The sequence below is a fragment of the Canis lupus genome, chromosome 19, assembly GCF_048164855.1.
Source record: "Canis lupus baileyi chromosome 19, mCanLup2.hap1, whole genome shotgun sequence".
Lineage (NCBI taxonomy): Eukaryota > Metazoa > Chordata > Mammalia > Carnivora > Canidae > Canis > Canis lupus.
Genome location: NC_132856.1, coordinates 51148122 through 51170263, shown reverse-complemented (window position 1 = coordinate 51170263; position 22142 = coordinate 51148122). Strand labels below are relative to the sequence as shown.

The 22142-nt window shown below is 43.4% G+C and overlaps 2 protein-coding genes across 19 annotated transcripts in view; one reads left to right on the top strand and one right to left on the bottom strand.

Moving 5' to 3' along the window:
* The window catches only part of LOC140610745 (uncharacterized), a 40857-nt gene extending 29735 nt beyond the window's left edge, over positions 1 to 11122 (bottom strand). The window contains exons 1-2 of one of the 8 annotated variants that reach the window (XR_012012284.1): positions 10556 to 11093; positions 452 to 635 (exon numbers count right to left, since the gene is read on the bottom strand). Coding sequence is in view for 3 of the 8 variants with exons in the window: in XM_072787137.1 (XP_072643238.1) it covers positions 10511 to 10561 (51 nt within the window). In the remaining 5 variants the exon portion in view is untranslated. Of the gene's footprint in view, positions 1 to 451; positions 636 to 10510 lie in introns of all 8 variants that reach the window. The other 7 variants (XM_072787141.1, XM_072787143.1, XM_072787140.1 and 4 more) reach the window with 7 other exon arrangements.
* Positions 1 to 22142, top strand: part of LOC140610744 (uncharacterized) — a 47263-nt gene that overhangs the window by 7090 nt on the left and 18031 nt on the right. For 3 of the 11 annotated variants that reach the window (XM_072787127.1, XM_072787134.1, XM_072787132.1), the window contains exon 1: positions 10992 to 11337. The exons of 3 other annotated variants lie outside the window; for them this stretch is intronic. In XM_072787127.1, the coding sequence (XP_072643228.1) occupies positions 11335 to 11337 (3 nt within the window). In that variant the 5' untranslated portion in view covers positions 10992 to 11334. Of the gene's footprint in view, positions 1 to 10991; positions 11338 to 17984; positions 19153 to 22142 lie in introns of those variants that run through there. 5 more of the 11 variants (XM_072787130.1, XM_072787129.1, XM_072787126.1 and 2 more) reach the window with 4 other exon arrangements.

The following is a 22142-nucleotide window of genomic DNA, read 5'->3' as shown; positions in this document are numbered from 1 at the left end:
CGCCACCCAGGGATCCCTACTGTTAAATTTTTTAAAAAAGATTTTATTTATTTATTCATGATAGACATGGAGAGAGAGAGAAGCAGAGACACAGGCAGAGGGAGAAGCAGGCTCCATCCAGGGAGCCTGATGTGAGACTGGATCCCTGTACTCCAGGATCATGCCCTGGGCCAAAAGCAGGCACTAAACCGCTGAGCCACCCAGGGATCCCCACGGGGCTACTGTTTAAACAACTCTTTACAAGACTAAGAGTTTGAAAGGGGTCTCTACAGCAGAGATTTTGAGTTAATTTTGCCATCTGCTTCAAAGCACAAATTCAGAAACCTTCATGCAAATAATACTAGGGTTCAAATTACAGCTATTTTGGGATTCCAGAAAATTTAAGCAAGTTACCCTGATAATGTAGGGGAGTTACTGAATATAAAATAGGGGACAAATAGATATGTCTTACCTTAATGCTCTCCTCAGTTTCTTGCCAGGTGTCATAGTTCTGCAGAAGTCACTTTTCTGCATTCAGTATAACATTAGCTGTGTCATATATGGTGTTTATTATATTAGGTACATTCTTTCTATACCTAATTTGTTTTACTTCATCATTAAAGGATGTTGGATTTTGTCAAATGCCTCTTCTGCACCTGTTGAAATGATCCTATAATTTTTATCTTGCATTTTATTAATTCAGTGTACCACATTTATTGATTTGCATATGTTGAACCATCCTTGCATCCCAGGGATAAAGCCCCTTGATCATGTTGAATAAGTCTTGTAATGTGTTGTTGTATTTGATAGCCTAGTATTTTGTAGAGGATTTTTGCATCTATGTTTCCTAGGGATATTGGCTTGTAATTTTCTTTTCTTGGAGTGTCCTTGTCAGACTTTGTTATCAATGTAATGCTAAATCATAAAATGATTTTGGAAGTGTTTTTTTTTTAAGATTTTATTTATTCATGAGAGACAGAGAAGCAGAGACATAGGCAGAGGGAGGAGCAGCTCCCTGTGGGGAGCCTGATGTAGAACTCGATCCCAGGACCCCAGGATCCCTACCTGAGCCAAAGGCAGATGCTCAACCAGAGCCACCCAGGCATTCCAGAAGTGTTTCTTACTCTCTAATTTGTTGAAAGAGTTTGAGAAGGATTAGTATGAATTTTTAAAGTATTTGGTAGAATTTACAGTGGAGCTATATGGTCCTGGGCTTTTCTTTGTTGGGAGGTTTTTGATGACTGGTTCAATTTCCTTACTTATTACTGAGCTTTTGTTTTTATATTTCATGATTCAGTCTTAGGAAGTTGTATGTTTATAAGAGTTTATCCAATACTTGTAGATTATCAAATTTGTTGACATTCATAGTAATCTCTTATGAATCTTTGTATTTCTGTGCTATCAGTTATGATTTCTTCTTAATTTCTAATTTTATTAAAGGGCTTTCTTTAAAGATGGTATCTATTTATTTATTTATTTATTTTTAAAAAGATTTTATTTATTTATTCATGAGAGAAACAGAAAGAAGGCAGAGACACAGGGAGAAGGAGAAGCATGCTCCTCACAGGGAGCCCGATGTGGGACTCGATCCCAGAACTCTGGGATCACCACCCTGAGCCGAAGGCAGACGCTCAACCACTGAGCCACCCAGGCATCCCAACTTTATTTACTTACTTACTTATTTATTTTATATATAGAGAGAGTACAAGCAGGGAGTCAGGAAGGGTGGAGCGAGTAGGAGAGAAAGAATAAAAAGCAGACCCTGCACTGAGTATGGAGCCAGACGTGGGGCTTGATCCAAGGGCCTTGAGATTGTGACTTGAGCCAAAATCAAGAGTTGGATGCTCAACTGACTGAACCACCCATGCACTCCTCTGATTTTATTAATCTTTTCTTTTTTCTTAGTCTACCTAAAGGTTTGCCAGTTTTGTGTATCTTTTCAAATGACCAACTCTTGGTTTCTTTGACCAGATAGTTTATGCTTTCATATATTTTCATGTTACTAATTAGAATCCCTTCATGTCAGCTTAATAAAATTCCTATAGCATTTCTTGTAAGGCAGGTCTAGAGGTGATGAAACTCCCTTAGTTTTGTCTGGAAAAGTCCTTCTCTTTCCTTCCCTTCTGAAGGATAGCCTTGCCAAGTAAAGCATTCTTGGTTGCCAGTTTCCTTCTCTCAGCACCTTGCATAAATCATTTCACCATCTCATGTCCTCAAGGTTTCTGTTGATTAATTTGCTAATAGTCTAATTAGGATTTCCTTGTATGTGATGTTTGGCCTTCCTCTTACTACTTTCAAAGTTCTCTCTGTCTTTTTGATGAATTGATTTTATTTTTTTAAATAATATATTTTTTAAGATTTTATTTATTTATTCATGAGACACACACACAGAGGGAGAGGCAGAGACATAGACAGAAGGAGAAGCAGGCTCCATGCAGGAAGCCTGATGTGGAACTCAATCCGGGGACTGTGGGATCATGCCCTGAGCCAAAGGCAGACGCTCAACCACTGAGCCGCCCAGGCACCCCTGATGAATTGATTTTAATGCATCTTTGTGAAGTCTTCTTCAGGTTCATCCTATTTAGGAATCTTTGAGTTTCATGAACCTGTCTGTCCACATCTCTCCCAAGATTTGGGAAGTTTCCAGACATTATTTCTTTATTATTTTTAAACATATTTATTTATTTTAGAGAGAGAGAGATGGCATGAGTGAGAGGGGCAGAGGGAGAGGGAATCTCAAGCAGACTGTGCTAAGTGCAGAGCCTGATGGGGGACTTAATCCCACAATTCCAAGACCTGAGCCAAAACCAAGAGTCAGATACTTAACCAATTGTACCACCCAGGCACCCCAGCCATTATTTATTTAAATAAGCTTTCTACCTTTCACTCTCTCTTGCTTCATATTTCATGATTCAGTCTTAAGAAGAAGTTTGAAGTTTCTGTAACGCTTATATTATTTCTTTTACTGGTGTCCCCTAAATCTCATAGACTTTCTTCATTCCTTTGCATTCCTTTTTTTTCCCTCCTTCATCTGTATAATTTCAAATGATTGGTCTTCATTGATCCTTTCATCATATTCATTGAACTTGATGCTTGAAGCACTCTATTTGCATTTTCCCATTTCATTTATTCTTCAGTGCTGGAATTCCGGTTTGGTTCATTATGATTTCTATCATCTACCATACTTCTTGTTTGTTCATGTATTATTTTCTAGATTTCATTGAATTGTCTGTAGAGGCTGCTTTTAGACAACAGGCTTGAACAGTGGAAACTTGATCAAGGCAAAGGGGCCCAAAGTGACCCCCACCCTTTGGCTGAATACAAACAGGCCCATCAGGCGACCCCTCTCAAAATATTCACAGGCCCTAACTAACCAATGGGCTACTTACAAGCAGACATAGTTACCAAAAAAAGGGAAAATTCCATACGTCACCATACCGCCTCATGTTCTCTCTTAAAAATAGCCCCCACCCACTGCCTCGTGGCAGATTGTCTCTCCTCTGCTGTCCTGCCCACTACTTCCTTGCGGTGTATTCAATAAAATTCTATCTTCTTTGTTCTACCTTGGGTGAACCCTTTTACCACCAATGCCGCCAGCTTCCTCCTGATCATCATCTCACATTAGGGAGCCCCCATCCAACTGAGAGAGACACCACATTGTCTGTGTTCTTGTGAAGCCTGTTGAGCTTTCTTAGAACAATTTTATCAACAATTTGCATATCTCCATTTCTATTGGACCAGTTACTGGAAAAGTATTGTGTTCCTTTGTTGGCATCATTTTTCCTTCGTTTGTGTGTATGTGTGTGTGTGTTCCTTGAAGTCTTGCATTAGTTCTTTGCATGTGAAGCAGTCACTTCTTTAGAAACAACTTGACCAGGCCACCTGAGTGGCTCAGTGGTTGAGCATCTGCCTTCAGCTCAGGGCGTGATCCTGGAATCCTGAGATCCGAGTCCCACGTGGGGCTTTCTGCAGGGAGCCTGCCTCTCCCTCTGTGCCTGTGTCTCTGCCTCTCTCTCTGTGTCTTTCATGAATAAATAAATAAAATCTTTTAAAAATAGAAACAACTTCACCAGTCAGCCTGGCTAGGGATTCTGAGGCTCTCAGGCCATTTCTATTGATGTGCCTGCTTCACACCTCTGGTTCACCTTTTAGAGGTAATTCTTAAGATTTTATGCCTTCTTCTGATCCCTCAAAGCCAGGCCGGGTACTAAGAGCTTCCTTTTTGTTTTCCCTAATTCTTAAGATTTTATGCCTTCTTCTGATCCCTCAAAGCCAGGCCGGGTACTAAGAGCTTCCTTTTTGTTTTCCCTAGAGTGGTACCCTGGAAAGCATGATTTCTGGAAAGAAGTCTGACTTAATCCTTTTCTTTCTTACTCTATAGCTAAGTTTCTTGTAAACAACATGTAATTGTTATTTTGCTACCCACTGTGAGAGTTGTTGTATTTCTCTTGTATTTAGTTGTTTAAAGTGATTGTTGGCAGGGTGTCTGGGTGGCTAAATCGGTTGGGAGTCTGCCTTTAGCTCAGGTAATGATCCTAGGGTCCTGCGATTGAGGCCCACATTGGGCTCTCTGCTAAATGGGGAGCCTGCTTCTCCTTCTGCCCTTCCCCTCTGCTCATGCTCTCTCTCACTCTCTTGCTCACTCTCTCTTAAATAAAATCTTTAAAAAAATAAAATGATTGTTATATTAAAATCTATATTTTTTACTGTTTTCTATTTACTGCCTTTGTTCCTCTTTTCCTTTTTTCCTTCTCTGCCCTTTATTGAACAATTTACAAGGTTCCATTTCTGCTCTCTCTGCATATCATTATAGTTTTTTTGGTTGTTGGGCTTGAGTTTCAGTATACATTTACAGCTAACCCAACCCCTCTCTGAAGCAACACTATACCACTCACTGGATGAGGAAGTACCTCATAATGGAGTATTACCAATTCCTCCCTACCTGTCCCTTATAACATTGTTGTCATTCATTTTGCTATAATGATAAGCTATAATGAAAACATTGCTATTATGACTGAACAAAACGTTGTCAGATTAAATAAAAAGAGCAAAAACAAATCATTGTATTTTACCTTCATTGATTCCTTCTCTGATACTCTCCCTTTCTTTGTTGTTACCTTCTTCCTGATAAGTTTCTTTTAGCATTTCTTGGGAAGCAGGTTTTACTGGTGACAAATTCCCTCAAGTTTTGTGTCAGAAAGTGTATTTTTCTCCTTCACTTTTGAAGGATAATTTTGTTTGACACAGAATTGCAGTTGGTTTTTTTTTTCCTTCAACGCTTAGCTATTTGACAAAACTCTCTTCCTGTTTGCATGGTTTCTGAAAAGAAGACTGATTTAGTTCTTTTCTTTCTATATAACTAAGGCTTTTCTCTCCCTAGATTCTTTTTTTTTTAAAGATTTTTATTTATTTATTTATTCGTAAGAGACAGAGAGGCAGAGACATAGGCAGAGGGAGAAGTAGGCTCCCTGCGGGGAGCCCGATGGGGGAGTCAATCCCAAGACTCCGGGATCACAACCTGAGCCAAAGGCAGACACTCAACCACTAAGCCACTCAGGCATCCCTAGTTTCTTTTTTTAAAAAAGATTGTAGATTGTAGTAGGAAATATCAGAAAGGGAGACAGAACATAAAGACTCCTAACTCTGGGAAACGAACTAGGGGTGGTGGAAGGGGAGGAGGGCGGGGGGGGGGTGAAAGGGTGACGGGCACTGAGGGGGGCACTTGATGGGATGAGCACTGGGTGTTATTCTGTATGTTGGCAAATTGAACACCAATAAAAATAAATTTATTATTAAAAAAATAAAAAAGATTGAAAATTTTTACTTATTAGAGAGAAAGCAGAGTGAAAGAAAGACAGTGCACTAGTGGAGGGGGAGTGGAAGAGGGAAATAGAGAAGCAGACTACCTGATGAACAGGGGGCCCAATACAGGGCTGGATCTCAGAACCCTAGAATCATGACCTGAGCTGAAGGCAGACACTTAACCAACTGAGCCACCCGGGTGCCCCTCTTCCCTAGTTTCTTTCAAGATTTTCCCTTTGTCTTTTTTCCTCAACTTTGAATATGGCATTTCTAGGTATGCATTTGTAGGCTTTTATCTTCTTTGGTGATCTCTGAGCTTCCTGGATCTGTGGTTTGATGTATAACATTAACTTGGGAATATCTCAGTCATTATTGTTTCACTTATATCTCCTGTTCCTGTTTTTCTTCTCCTTCATGTAGTCCAATTATGTTAGTTATACCTTGTGTAATTGTCCCAAATTTCTTATATTTGTTTTGCCTTTTTTAAAATTCTCTTTGCATTTCAGTTTTGGAAGGTTCTATTGACATTTCCTCAAGCTCACTGAATCTTTACTCACATATTTCCACTGTATTGATGAGACTCCCCAAAAGAATTCATTTTTCTTCTGTTGTATTGCTTTTCATTTCTTGCATATTTCTCTTGGTTCTTTCTCTCTGATTATGTTACCTAATTATCTGTTTTTGTATGTCATCCACTATTTCCATTAAAGCACTTAGCAGGGCAGCCCCGGTGGCGCAGCAGTTTAGAGCTGCCTGCATCCCGGGGTGTGATCCTGGAGACTCGGGATCAAGTCCCACGTCGGGCTCCCTGCATGGAGCCTGCTACTCCCTCTGCCTGTGTCCCTGCCTCTCTTTCTGTCTCTGTGTCTCTCATGAATGAATAAATAAAATCTTAAAAAAAATAAAGCACTTAGCACATTAATCATGGTTATTTTATATCTCTGGTCTAACAATTGCAACATACCTGCTACATCTGAATCAAGTTCTTTTACTTGTACTATGTCTTCAAATTGTCTATTTTAATATTTTTGTTGTTACCAGTCATGTACTGTGAAAAAGGAACCAAAGTATATAGGTCCTTAGCTTGAGGGTTCATGTTTACCTGACTAGTGTTTAGGCTGTGTTTACTATCTGTTGTAGCTGTCAAAGGCTAAAATACCCTCAAATGTCTTTGCTTTTGTCATCTATGTCATTTTGGGGGGTATTGTAGAGACTTCTTAAAATAAATTCTGAAATGTACAGTTCTTTCAGTTTATTGCACTGTTATTAAATGGGTGTCATCCTGATGTAATGGAATATTGTGGGTGGAGAGGAAGTGTTCTGTAGCCTTGATTTGGTCTCAGGATTGTAATGAGCATGTGTCTCTTGGCTGTGACCTTTGGTATAAGAAAAATATCAGGTATCCCTGGGTGGCGCAGCGGTTTGGCGCCTGCCTTTGGCCCAGGGCGCGATCCTGGAGACCCAGGATCGAGTCCCACATCGGGCTCTCAGTGCATGGAGCCTGCTTCTCCCTCTGCCTATGTCTCTGCCTCTCTCTCTCTGTGACTATCATGAATAAATAAAAATTTAAAAAAAAAGAAAAATATCAGTTTTTTATTTTTATTTTTATTTTATTTATTTATTTTTTTTAATATCAGTTTTTAAAAAAATGTTTTAAGGAGGCTCCATACCCACTGTGGGCCTTGAACTCACAACCCCAAAATCAAAAGTCACGTGCACCACCAAACTGAATCAACCAGGCATTTCCTAAAAATGTCTTTCTTGTCCATAGTTCCTAGTAAAGACTGTCTAAAACCCTTGGACTTTCTGAGTGAGAAAGGTGATAGGAGCATTTTATATTCAAAGAGGTGACTGTAAGCCCTTTGACAGCTTCAGGATTGGGGTTGATCGCCAGGAAGACCAAGATTTGATTAGAGGCTTAGAATTTTTAGCCCAGTCTCCAGCCTTTGGGGATTGGAAAGGAGCTAGAGATTGAGTTATTCACCAACTGCCAATGATTTCATCAGTTATGCCTATCTGTGTAAGGAAATTCCACCAAAACCCCTAAACCTTGGGATTCAGAGAGATTCTAAATTGGTGAAAACATCAATGTAGTGTGAGGGTGTTGTATCTGGTGAAGGCATGGAAGTTCCCTACCTCTCCTACCTACTTTGTCTTATACACCTCTTCCATTTGGCTGTTTCTGACTTGTACCTTTTATAATAAATCAATAATAATAAGTAAAGAGCTTGTATTCTAATAGTGTTTCTACTGAATTAACAAACATAGGAGTGTATCTAAGGAAACTCCAAGAGCTGGGCCTCCCATTTACAGCTGGCATCTGATGTGGGGGCCATTTTGTAGGATTGTGTCCTTAAGCTGTGGAGTCTGATGTTAACTCTGGTGAGTGTTAGAATTGGATTGAATTCTAGGCCACCTGGTTGGTGTTAGAGTTGGAGAAATGGTTTTGAAAAACATACAACACATTGACTGCGAGGAGTGAAAAATGACCTGTGAATCTTACAAGTGTATCTAAGTTCCCCTACACCCTTAACTTAGGTCAGGCAGAAAGGCTGGAGGTATCTCAAGTTGGCTATTCCCTCCCTACTCCTGTGTGATTCTTGAGAAACAGTCTTCTGAGGACAGATCTTGTTAAGAAGAACAAAATACTGTAGGAATATTTCAAAATGGCTACTATTCTGCCTCTCCAATTTTGCAGAGACAGCAGTTTGTACTGTGACCTTAATTCTTTTATAGATCTAAGAAGAATCATTGGTTTTAAGTTTGCTTGCTTTTTTGGTAAGGATAGAAATGTCACCTAAACTCCTTCCATGCCAGAGAAGAAACCAGAAGTCTGACTCCATTTTTAAATATTTGACTATTGATATGTTGAGAAAACCCAGTATTATACCTGAGCAGAGAACACTCAGTTCTTTTCTCCTCTATATCTCCTTTCTATTCAGCCAGAACACTTTACTTATTCTGACAGTTCTGGTCACCAAATGTGTGAGGGGTTTTCCCCACATCTGTGACACCAGCAGGGTATCCTGTGATTTAAGTCAGTCCTAATAGTATATACCTGTAGATAGTGCAGATCCCACAGGTTAATGGCTCAGTCCCACAAGACCTCTCCCACCCCACTTCAGATGCCAGTCACATGTTGCAGGTCCCAACAAGGTGACTCACAACTTCCATCTAACTTGCTACAAATTAGAGGTTCCTACAATCCCCTCCGTATGTTTGATTAACTTAATAGAACAGATTCCAGAACTCAGGGAAACACTTGCAGTTACCAGTTTATCAAAGAATATGATAAGGGATACAGATGAACAGCCAGATGAAGGGGTGTGTAGAGAGTTCTTGGAAGGACGCTATGGAGTTGGGGTATACCACCTTTCCAGTACATGGATGTAGTCTCCCACCTGCAAAAGTCTCCAAACCTCATACTATTGGGGTTTTATGAAAGCTTACTGATGTAGACATGATCATTTTTTTAAATGATTGATTGGTTGATTTTAGAGAAAGAAGCAGGGGGGAGGGGCAGAGAGTGAGAGAGAATCTTCAAAAAGACTCCTCACTGAACATGGAGGCCAATGCAGGGCTCAGTCTCAGGACCCTGAGATCATGACCTGAGCTGAAACTAAGAGTCAGAGGCTTAATTGACTGAGCTGCCCAGGCACCCCTTCCTAGACAGGATGAATTATTAACTCAATTTCCAGCTCCTTCCTCCTCTCTGGGGGATGGGCAGTTGGCCTAAAAATTCCAAGCTCCTGATCATAGCTTGGACTTTCTGTGACCAGCCCCCATCCAGGAGCCCATTGAGTCACCTCATTAGAACAAAAGATGCTCCTAGTGCTTTTATCAGTATAAATTTACCTGGTTTCAGGAGCTCTGTGCCCAAGACAGAGTCAAAGACCAAACAAGACTGGCTCCTATTGCTCTTATCCCTAGGAATTTACAAGTGCCAGGAATCTGGGATAGAGAGCAATATATATTTTTTCTATTATCTGATAGCCAACTACTTTAAAGTCATATCTTTCCCCTTCCCTTTGTGTTCTGCGTCTGTACAACGTGATAAGAAAGCTTGGGTGCTCAGCTTTAGCCCTGGCAAGAGAGTCAATCGCAGAAGTCCCTACCCATGTGCACAAACTCTCACCCTAGCCACCCTCCAACCAACCTCAATAAAAATACAGGCCAGTCTCCTTTCCTTGCTTTGTCAAGGGATTTCCAACCTGCTTGAGAGGCCTGCCTTGTTCTCCCCCAGAAACTTCCCTTATGAAACTAACAACCCGTTTCATCTATTCCTAGTAGTGTGTTTTTGTCTCCACTACTCAACCAAACCTTGGTGGGGAAGGGGTGGTGGGAAACCACCTGTCTCAACAGGTTACAGAAAAGGTAACATCGAATATACATTGCAGTATATTTGGCTTATTCTGTTGATAAATCCTCCAGGTCTTTTCATATTGATACCTTCGGGTTTTTTTTTTTAAGTACATATGATGATGAGTTTATGTAACTCATTCTTTCCATATAGACAGTTGGCTTGTTACCAATTTTTTCTGCCAAAGCTGAAAATGAAAACACATTGCCATATTACAGAAGAAATGAACATATGAATTTTGTTCTTTTTCAACCTTAATTACTTCTTAAAAATTTTCCATCATCAAATATACTGAGGAAAGAATGTACAAAATATTTTGCGGTAGGATTTGCTAATATAATCGTCCTCGGAGTCATCAAGATTCCTAACCTGGGCAGTAGTGAGAGTCTCCTCACGTCCCCCGGTCTGGCTCACCTCCATCCTGCCCCACAGATGACCACCGTCCTGACGCTGTTTATCCTTGATACCTTTACCGTGGATTATTTCTCACTAAGCAGTGTTCTTTCAGTTTTCTTCTTTGACCTCTGAACAGGTAAGTATCACGGGAATCACACTGACCGGTTTTCGGTTTTCGGGTGGTTTTTTGCCGCAATGTTTCTCACATGCGAGCACCCGAGGCTTCGGGCCTGGTCCAGGACTGTGGGGCTCACACCTCCCACGAAGCTAAGTGCCCCAGGACTGCGAGCCTCTTTCCATACAAAGAGTGGGGTTGGGAGGTCGCGGTGGGCAGACGACTCCCTGCGGGACGATGGTCAAAGATCAAAATGGAACCACCATCATTATGACGCACTGTGAGGTCACTTTTGTCCGTGTTTGTGACGAAGGGTCACGGTTGCGCGAGTGGCCTGGCGGCCTTCGGGTCCAAGGCAGCGTCGTCCTGGGCGGGAACAGGTTGCAGCCCACTGGCCAAGCAAGGTCGCCTCAAAGACGTGACCTCCGGCCCGCTGTCAGTCAGGCGGGCGGGGGCGGGGCCTCGCGAACCGTCCAATCCGGGGAGCCGCCGGAACCGTACGTGCGGGCGACGCGCTGTGGACGGCGGGGACTGTGTGCCGTCGCTGCTGGCCGCGGAGCCGCGCATCACCTCTCGCCGCCCTGAGAGGCTCCGGGAGGCGCCGCCGCCGCCTCGGGCGCCGTGACCCCCGCCGGCCGCGGCAATCGGATGGTGGCCGACCCGCTACCCCAGAGAGCGAGCGATGGTGAGTGTGCGGGGCCAGGAGTCGGGCCGGGGGCCGGTGGGACCGGCTGGAACCGGCCGTGGCGGGACCCGGCCTCCCCGCGGTGCACTCTGGAGTCTGGGGACCCGAGGCCGCTGGTGGCGCGGCACGCAGCGCGGGGTCCGGCCGGCCGCCGGGGCCCCCGTGTCCTGCCCCGTCTCTGCGCGGCCGCGCCTCCCTGGGTCGGGCGATGACCGCGGGGAGGGTCGTCAGGGGACAGTCGTGCCTCGGTCCCCCGGGTTCGTGCGCGGGCGGTGCTGTGGTCTGTGGGTCCCCCATCCCTCTCTCCCCGGGGGGCCCGGTTTCCCCTCACTTTTCCAAACGTTTGGAGAGAAGGGTTCAAAGCTACGGCCCTGTGCCCCCAGCCCAGCTCTTCATAGGACTGGCAGCAAATGCCTAAATTTCCAGATCTTTCCCTGCATTCCGAAACGCCATCTTTCCTCTCCAGTTCATAGCATCATTATTAACCGTTTGTTCTCCGTGATGCATTTCAAATTACGCACTGTTTTACCGTTTATCCACAGAGCCATGAATGGCTCTTTTTAAATTTTATCTTTTGGCCTATGGATATTTTACATAAAAGGAGAGCCAACAGTAACCACCTGGAATCTGTCATATGATATCCCTTTGCGTCTCTTCTCAAAATCTTTCCTGGGCACCAACATCCTATGGGAAGTCCTTTGGGTGGCGGTTCCTCTTTGGAGACTTGCCTCAGTGTTGTCACCTGTCAGTCTTGCCCCTACCTGAGTTTGTGATTTTATTCAACTTCTTTAAGCCTGCATTTTTCAGTTAAGTTAAAATGTATTTAACCAGTAAATCTCCAAAGTACAAAATTTTACAAAGAGGGAAGAAAGGGGTGAGTTTTAGGGGAAAAAAATTCCATTATTATATTGATTAAAAATTTTGTTGCCTTTTTTCTTTCTATGATTGGGTATGGTAACATAGAGGTTTGTCCTTTTAGGTGATTTCAAATGCAATTATGAGGACTTAGACTTTGTAATACCAAGAAGTGTGTTCAATTATGATTGTTTGCAAACAATTTCTTGCCATGGAAGTAATAATTAACTGGCATGCTTAATATGTTTTTTTTTTTTTAATTTTTATTTATTTATGATAGTCACACAGAGAGAAAGAGAGAGAGGCAGAGACACAGGCAGAGGGAGAAGCAGGCTCCATGCACCGGGAGCCCGATGTGGGATTCGATCCCGGGTCTCCAGGATCACGCCCTGGGCCAAAGGCAGGCGCCAAACCGCTGCGCCACCCAGGGATCCCATGCTTAATATTTTTTGAGAGGAGTAGATATTTCCATGTTTTTTTGTTGAAGTATAAGAATTCTCTACAATTTTTTTTCCCTCCCTTACACATAAACACTGGATTTAAGTGATTTTGTCCAAACAATGAATGGGCTTATCACTTTTAAAACATTAGTGGTGGTGGGGTTCCTGGGTGGCTCAGTGGTTGAACGTCTGCTTTTGGTTCAGGTCAGGATCCCAGGGTCCTGGATGGGGTCCTGGGATGGAGTCCCTGCATTGCGCTCCCCGCAGGGAGCCTGCTTCTCCCTCTGCCTGTGTCTCTGCCTCTCCCTGTCTCTCATGAATAAATAAATAAAATATTTTTAAAAAATAAAACATTAGTGGTGGTTCAGAGCAGCTTGGTAGGAAGCAGAAGCCTGAGGTCAGTTTTCTAAGGTAAGGACCCCTGTGAGCCTATGAAGGGAAGTACTTGAAGGCCTCCTCGTTCTTGCTAATAAAGACCCTCCCCCTCCAGGTGTCCTACCTGCTCAGACACCACAGACGGAACTGAGAGAAGCTACAGTGCCAAGGAAAGCTGGGGGTGCCCATGGGGGATAGGATTAGGGAACAGGCCATTGTTGCTCTTTCTGAGATTGTAATTGTGGTTTTCTTGGGTCTGTTTTTAGATACAGGCTTGAGCTCTGCGTCTACAGTGTAGGTGCACTTAGAGTAGTTTTGTACATTGAGAAAGTCTGTGAAGGTCTGGAGTTATATCTTCTGGACAAAGAGTTTGTGAATTTTGGAGTTCTTTTGAGTCAGATCCTTAAATTGCATCTGGCCAATAGTTTCCTGACTTGTGAGACTTGAACCTGGAGAGAAGAATGTTTCTATTAGACTCTGAGAGGTATGTGTGTAGTACCCAGACTTCATTCCTGTGGCTGCTCAAGTGACCCCCCTAAAACTCTACCCTGACTCCAGGGGTTGCATCCCAACAGGTCTAGACCACAAGCCGGGAATGTGAGTCTTCCTTCTGAACTGTGGGGAGCAGATTGCTTATCTCACCTGATTCAAATATTTGTATTTCTTTCCTTGTATATGTTTGTATATTGCATGTTGCAGCTCTTAACTTTATGTAGTTTCCCTTAGCCATTTGTGATCCTGTTCTTTACAGGAGCATGAAATTTTTAGTTCTTAGACTTTAAAAGTATAGGTTGATTTAAAGATACAATGGAAGATAAGGAATCTTGGGACCAAACAGAATATTTATTCCCTTTAGGCAAAAGAGTCTCAAGATGTGAGATGGATGTATTTGAGGTTCTCAGGTAAATGTTACATTTGAGGTCAGTTTTTTACGTGTATGCCCCTAGAGAGAGCTTTGGAAGTTTGAATACTGTAATACTGTTAAAGTGTAAGGCAAATGAATTCTGCTTTAATTGATATGAGGAAAACTACTTAAAACTTTCATAAATCTTTGATAATTCTAATACATTTAATGGATGAGAGCCAATTCCATAGTGCATTATAATATGCTACTTAATCTTAAAATAACCTGTCAGTAAGAGTTGTAAGGAGAAACCAGAATGCCTCCTGTTACACTAGTTAGAAATTTTAAGTTTTTTATTTTTTATGGCTTAAACTTTTCTAACTGTTCATGTTTAGTTTTTAAAAGATTTATTTGTTTATTTTAGAAAGAATGCACTCACGAACAGGGGGAAGGGCGGAGAGAGGGGGAAAGAATATCAAAAAAACTCCCTCCTGAGTGTGGTGGAGCCAAACCCCAGGCTCAGTCTCACAACCCTGAGATCATGATCTGAGCCAAAATCAAAAGCTGGACGCTCAATCAGCTGAGCCACCCAGGCGCCCCATAAGTGTTCATGTTTAAAAAGATGAAATCTAGGGCACCTGAGTGGCTCAGTTGGTTAAGCATCTGCCTTCAGCTCAGGTCATGATCTCAGGATCCTGGGATCAAGACCACATTGGGCTTAACTGCTCAGTAGTGTGAGGTCTGCTTCTCACTCTCCCTGTACCCCTCCCACTGCTTATGCTTTCTCTCTCTCAAATAAATAAAGGATAAAATCTTAGAAGGGGTTCTACATAGAAAGAAATTTGAGAGGCGCCTGGGTGGCTCAGTGGTTGAGTGTCTGCCTTTGGTTCAGGGCATGATCCCAGCGTCCTAGGATCAAGTTCCACATCAGGATCCCTGCAGGGAGCCTGCTTCTCCCTCTGTCTGTGTCTCTGCCTCTGTGTCTCTCATAAATGAATGAATGAATGAATGAATGAATGAATGATTGCTCTTTTAAAAACTGATTAGATTTTAAAAAGCAAAGTAAGATCATTCAAAATAAAGGCTATTAAAAAGTATGGCTTATACATATATTACTGTTTACCTTAAATAATAATAATGCAAAGATTAGCAAAAGTATCTAAAATACAGTCTAAAGAGACTCAGTACCAGAATATCCTGGTCCACTCCAGAGCTCTTGCTCCAGCCACCCCCCAAAAAATAAGTGTTGGTTGTTTCTTGAGCATCCTGTTAATGTTTCTTTATATGAAAACAACCACTTGCAAATGCATGTTTTTCTTAACCACAATTTTCTACTTGTATGAGCAATCAGATTTCATATTTTGATTGTTTGCTCAGTTTAAACCTATTCCTTCCCTCTTTCTCTTATGCCTCTCACTACTTGATCAAGCTGAGAAAGTCTGCGCGGTATCTATCTCCTCCAAAGATGCAAGAGATTCAGATCACACAGGCCCCTGCCCCTGGGCAAGAATTCTTGCCCCACCCTATCCCCCAGCCACAATGAACCCCATATCAGGCTCTTTTCATTGATTTCTGAAACCATTTGAGAGCTGCTTTGGGGGGCCAGCCCTTCCCTCCCCCAGAGACCTTTATTATGTGATTTTGAAACCTTTTCCTACCATCTTGATATGTGTATGTGTGTCCCCGTGCCACACTGATATCAGTCTCAGCATGGAACCACATCCCTTCAGGTGACCATAATTATTGGCCCCCGTGAGCCTTGTCCAGACATGACTGCTATGCTGTGGATCTGCTTCTCTTGCTCTGACTTGCTCACCTGCTCTGATGCCTGATGGCAGCATGTTCTCGGGGGGCTCCTTGCTAGAAGCTCCTGCTGTCACCAGTGCTGCCCTCCCCCTGTGTCGCACTGGTGACCCTCCCAAGCCTCAGTTCTGTGTTCAGCCTACCAGAGTTGGCAGTTTACAGAATCCCTAGGTATTTGAGAGAAGGCGTGTAAGACTGAGGCCCTCCTTAAAGTGGTCCTGGTAGATGTATTTGCTGGTTTATATCTGTGTTAGGGTGAAGCTGTGACAGAGGCTGGGTTGGCCCCATATCCCTGAGGGTGGGGTGGCCCAGGAGACTATATCCTGTGCAAAAGGAGGGCCCATCAGGTGGTCACTCTTGAAAGAGCAATCATTTAGTTAGAGAAAGAGAAAACAGAGTAAGAGGCACCCAGTAGATGGTAGGCTGAGTCCAGACCCCTGGCCGCAGAGGGCTCCGGGACCCTTAGGTCCCTCTGATGCTACTGCTACCCCTGCCTCTACTGCAGCAAAGATCCTAAGCCTCAAGTTTAGGGAACAACACTCAAGGACTCCCTGTGGCACAGCAAAGGGATTAGTTCAAAGTTGAGTTAAGTCCAGGGTCCTTAAACCCTATAAAGCATCCAGTTGTCATGGGGGAGGCTCCTAACCCTGATGGCACTCCTTTGAGGCTCTCTGCAGGAAAAAATACATATAAATACCAGGGTAGAGAGGATACTCCCTCTCCTGAAGTATATCCAGTGATTGGAAAACAAAACAAAACAAAATAAAAAACAGGAGAGGAAGCAAAAGAAAAAAATGTTGAAACTGATACAGAGGGGGATCCCTGAGTGGCTTAGGGGTTTTAGCGCCTGCCTTTGGCCCAGGCCGTGATCCTGGAGTCCCGGGATCGAGTCCCGCGTCGGGCTCCCTGCATGGAGCCTGCTTCTCCCTCTGCCTGTGTCTCTGCCTCTCTCTCTCTCTCTCTCATAAATAAACAAACAAACAAACAAACAAATAAATAAATAAATCTTTTAAAAAAAAAAAAGAAAGAAAGAAACTGATACAGAGAGGCCCGCTCTCAGGACCCAGAGGGGGGTCCCACAGGATCAGCCAAGAGGGTCCTTGGCTACATGCAGGATAGAAATCAAATCCAAGCCAGCAAGAAGTGAGAGCAGAATTTTTTGAAGATACAGAGGGAGAGCAGATTCAGATGGAGCATCTGGGAGACTCAGAAAGGAAAAGAATGAGTCTCATCTTTGGGGTCTGGAGTTTTTATTGAGAATGGTGGTTTGGTGTACAGCATGTCCTCTCAGGCATCTGGGAACTGGTCCAACAAGGATAAGTGCTCTGATGTCTTCCATAAGTCACTCATGCCCTAGAGCCAGGTGACTTGGCGACAAAGTATCTGGAATCAGTGGTCTTGAGAAGGTATATGATGACCCCTCCAGGTCACTCCTTAGATGTTATCTATTGTGCTGGAAAACTTCAGTGAAATCATTAACTCCTTGATCTTTACAGGGAGGACATATATTAAGACATATGTAAGGGGGCACCTCAGTGGCTCAGTTGGTTAAGCCTCTGACTTTTTTTTAAGATTTTATTTATTTGATGGGGATCCCTGGGTGGCGCATGGTTTGGCGCCTGCCTTTGGCCCAGGGCGCGATCCTGGAGACCCGGGATCGAATCCCACGTCGGGCTCCCGGTGCATGGAGCCTGCTTCTCCCTCTGCCTATGTCTCTGCCTCTCTCTCTCTCTCTCTGTGACTATCATAAATAAATTTTTAAAAAATATTTTATTTATTTGAAAGAGAGAGAGAGAGAAACCATGAGCAGGGGTAGGGGTATAGGGAGAGAGAGAAGCAGACTCACTACTGAGCAGGGAACCTGACAATGTGGGGCTCAATTCCAGGACCCCAGGACCATGACCTGAGCCAAAGGCAGACCCTTAACCGACTGAGCCATACAGGCACCCCAAGCCTCTGACTCTTGATCTCAGCTCAGGTCTTTTTTTTTTTTTTTTTTTTTTTTTTATGATAGTCACAGAGAGAGAGGCAGAGACACATGCAGAGGGAGAAGCAGGCTCCATGCACCGGGAGCCCGATGTGGGACTCGATCCCGGGTCTCCGGGACCGCGCCCTGGGCCAAAGGCAGGCGCCAACCCGCTGCGCCACCCAGGGATCCCGTCAGCTCAGGTCTTGATCTCAGGGTCATGAGTTCAAGCATGGTGTTGGAGCCTACTTTAAAAAAAAAAAAAAAAAAAAAAGACATGTGTAAGGCAGGGCTGCAAGTACTAGCAAGAATAGAAGCAGGAAAAGGAGCAAAGAAAAAAAGCCTTTTTTTTTTTTTTTCACAGAGTCCCTTCAGTTTTCCTGTCTCAAAACCAAGGTCTACAATTTGACCAATAGAAAATTCAACATTTACTAAGAGTATTTACACAACAACAAAAAAAGATAAGTACACTCCTTCCTGCATTGGGCCTCTGCAGCATGTGTTCTGAATTAATCTTGCCATCTGCTATAACATATTCATTTAGGAACCTTTATACAAATAATCAATATTAAGGTTCAACTTGCAGTTAAAGCTGGGGATCCCACTCTACTTAAGCAGGATACACCTGATAATCTTAAGGGAGTTGCTGAATATAATACAGAGGACAAATAAGCATGTCTCATTTTAACCATGAGAACTGTGGTCTTACCTAAAAATCTCTCATGGTCTTTTTTTTTTTTCCCCCATGGTCTTAACACCCATTGTCTTTAATTATCCCATACTGAACAGAGAAAGGCTAAAACCCAGTTGGTATCATGAATTAAATTTTAGTTTGTCTTTGGCACTTCTAAATTATACTGACAAAATGGGACCCCACTGATCTTACCACACACACACCCTAGTTAAATTACTTAATCTGGCCCAATGTTAAACAGAGTCTTGAAGGATTGAAAACCACATATTATTTTTTTTTAAATATTTTTTTATTTATTTATGATAGTCACACAGAGAGAGAGAGAGAGAGAGAGGCAGAGACATAGGCAGAGGAAGAAGCAGGCTCCATGCACCGGGAGCCCGACGTGGGATTCGATCCCGGGTCTCCAGGATCGCGCCCTGGGCCAAAGGCAGGCGCCAAACCGCTGCGCCACCCAGGGATCCCCAAAAACCACATATTAAATGAAGAAGTGATTATTCCCTCTGGCTCTCCCTTTGCAGCCTTATTTGGCCTATTCTTTAAATCTGGAAAGAATGGATGACAGCTCAGAGTGGGTTACTGCAACCTTGGTGCTATGTTTGAGCCAAATAAGCCCCTTTTCTCAGTCCCTACCATTACGGAAATTACCAGCTCCATCCATTCAGCAGCAGGTAAACATCTTACCATCACAGACTGGATCAAGTGTGTTTTGTTCAGTGCCTGTTTCAACAGCCTGTCGGGTGCAGTCGGCCTTCACCTCTGAAGTGACATGATGCACCTTTACCTGGTTATCTGCAGGGAGCCTCCACACCACAACCAGGGCACACCATCTCTGCAGGTAGGATCTGAACTGTATCCACCTTGCTCCAGGAGCATAGGTGTAACATTACACTAATGACATCCTCTGCTGAGGATTTTGGGGATATAAAAACTTTAATAGGGCAGCCCCGGTGGCCCAGCGGTTTGGCGCCGCCTGCAGCCCGGGGTGTGATCCTGGAGACCCCGGATTGAGTCCCACGTCGGGCTCCCTGCGTGGAGCCTGCTTCTCCCTCTGCCTGTGTCTCTGCCTCTCTCTTGCTCTCTCTGAATGAATAAATAAATCTTTAAAAAAAAAAAACTTTAATAAAAAGAGCTCCTAAAAGAGGGACAGGTCATTGCCATATATATGATATGAGGCCCTGGCACCTTGTTTACATTCTTAAAGATTGGGGCACCTGGGTAGCTCAGTCAGTTAAGCGTCTGCCTTTGGCTCAGTTCATGATCTCAGAGTCCTGGGATCAAGCCCCATGTTGGGCTCCCTGCTCAGCAGGAAGTCTGCTGGTCCCTCTTCCTCTGCTCCTCCCCCTTCTTGTACTTTATCTGTCTCTCTTTCTTAATTAAATCAATAAAATATTTTTTTTTAATTCTGAAAAATTATTTGGTAATCTGGAGCTCGTTCCCGCCTTGACATGGTAAAGAAGTAACTGTTGTCCCTCTCAGCAGCCCCGGCACTGTCTAAATTCTTTTGGTGCTGTGGAGGCAACATATTCCTTGCTTAAAATTTTACTCGAGTCCATTGATGCTGTTACTTGTAAAATGGCCCACCCTGAATAGGTGCCCTTACAACGAAATGGGAAGGCTCCAGACTCTGGTCAAATTGTCACACAACAAGCATATCTATGAATGCCCTCTGACCCTATTTCACAATAGAGGCTTCAGTGCCCTCCTCTCGTGCAGTCTGGAGTTGCCTTTGGTGGTTTAAGTTGTCCGTAGGCTTCTGAGACAAGAAATGGCCCGAGGCCCCAACTGTAGCCATGGGTCAGTCACGTTAGCCTTGGCCAGCAATGGTTGTAGCTGTGTTTTAGACTCTGGTTGTCTCAGAGATGCTCCTTTGTGGTAAAAGAGTCTGGAGGGGAGACTCTCTTGCCTCACAGATGTCCACAACATACAAGTCAAGCTAACACCTGCCTCCGTATATGCTAAGGTCTCAATGTAAGTCCTTCCCTGGACACTCCTTATCCACATCAGAGTTCCAGACATTACTGAGGGTCAATTCACTTCTCAGAACATCCAGTGGCAGGCTCTGGAGAAGGCAGTCAGTAGAAATTCCTGCCCTCCCATGTCTCAGGGTTTAGGCCTCATAGAGTGCTGTAATAGTTTATTGAAAGAAATTCAGATCAGTTGAATGAACAGTGGCTTCTTTCAGTCATCAGTCATCAGGGATGAATATTAATGCATCTGTCTCCCCCGCTACACCATACACTTCTTTACAGAAGCTTTAGGTTTACAGAAAACTATATCAGAAAGTACAGAAAGGGGGATGCGTGAGTGGCTCAGTGGTTGAGCGTCTGCCTTTGGCTCAGGTCATGATTCCGGGGTCCTGGGATTGAGTCCCACATCGGGCTCCCCATGGGAAGCCTGCTTCTCCCCCTGCCTATGTCTCTGCCTCTCTGTGTCTCTCATGAATAAGTAAATAAAAATCTTTAAAAAAAAAAAAAAAGTACAGAAAGGGGACACCTGGGTGGCTCAGTTGGTTAGGTGTCTGCCTTCAGCTCAGGTCATGATCCCAGGGTCCTAGGATCGAGCCTGTCATCCAAGCCTGTCATCCAGAGTCAGCTTCCCCGTCTCCATGCCCCCTCCCCCCACTTGTGTGTGTGATGTGTGCGCACATGCAAGTGCTTGTGCTCTCACTTACAATTGAATAAATAAAATCTTTTTAAAAAGCTACACAGTTCCCACATAAACCCCCTGCCTTCATATATTTTGCCCTATTTTTTTGTATTTTGCATCACTGAGGTACAGTTGTTACATTTGATGAGCCAACATTGATGTAGTAAAGGCTTTGGTTTACAATGGCAAAACTCTGTGTTACACAATCTCTGGGCTTTGGCAATATAAAATGACATGTGTCTGTCACTTCTGTATCATGTAGTATGCTTTCAGTGCCCTAAATGTTCCCTGTCATCCATCTGTTTATTCATTCCTCCTTCCCACCCCCAAATCCCTGGCCAGTGTAGCTTTACTGTCTATAATTTTGTGCTTTCCAGAACTATGCTTGGAATTATATAGTGTGTAGCATTCTCATATTCTCTACTTTCACTTAGCAATATGATTTTGAGGTTATTCCATGTCTTTTTGGCTTGATACCTAATTTCCTGTTATCACTGAATAATATTTCATCATATTAATGTTCTAGTGATTAATTTTCCATTTACCTCTTAGAGGATATCTTGGTTACCTGTAAGTATTGGCAATCATGAATAAAGCTCTTTTTTTTTTAAGATTTATTTATTCATGAGACACACACACACACACACACACACACACACACACAGAGGCAGAGACACAGGCAGAGGGAGAAACAGGCTCCATGTAGGGAGCCTGACGTGGGACTCGATCCCAAGACTCCAGGATCACGCCCTGAGCCAAAGGCAGCACTAAACCACTGAGCCACCCGGGCTGCCCATGTATAAAGCTCATATAAACATTTGTGTGCAGCTTTCTTTATGAATATAACTTTTCAACTCATTTTGAGTAATAGGAAGGATGGTGATTGCTGGATAGTATGGTAAAAAATAAGTTTAGTTGGGGCTTCTGGATGGCCAGTCAGTTAAGCATCTGCTTTCGGCTCAGGTCATGATCTCTGCGTCCTGGGATTGAGCCCGGTGTCAGGCTCCTAGCAGGGAGTCTGCTTCTTCCTCTCCCTCTGTATGTGCATAGCACCCTCTCTCTCTCAAATAAAATCTTTATTTTTTTTAATTTTTATTTATTTATGATAGCAAGAGAGAGAGAGAGAGAGGGAGAGACATAGGCAGAGGGAGAAGCAGGCTCCATGCACCGGGAGCCCGA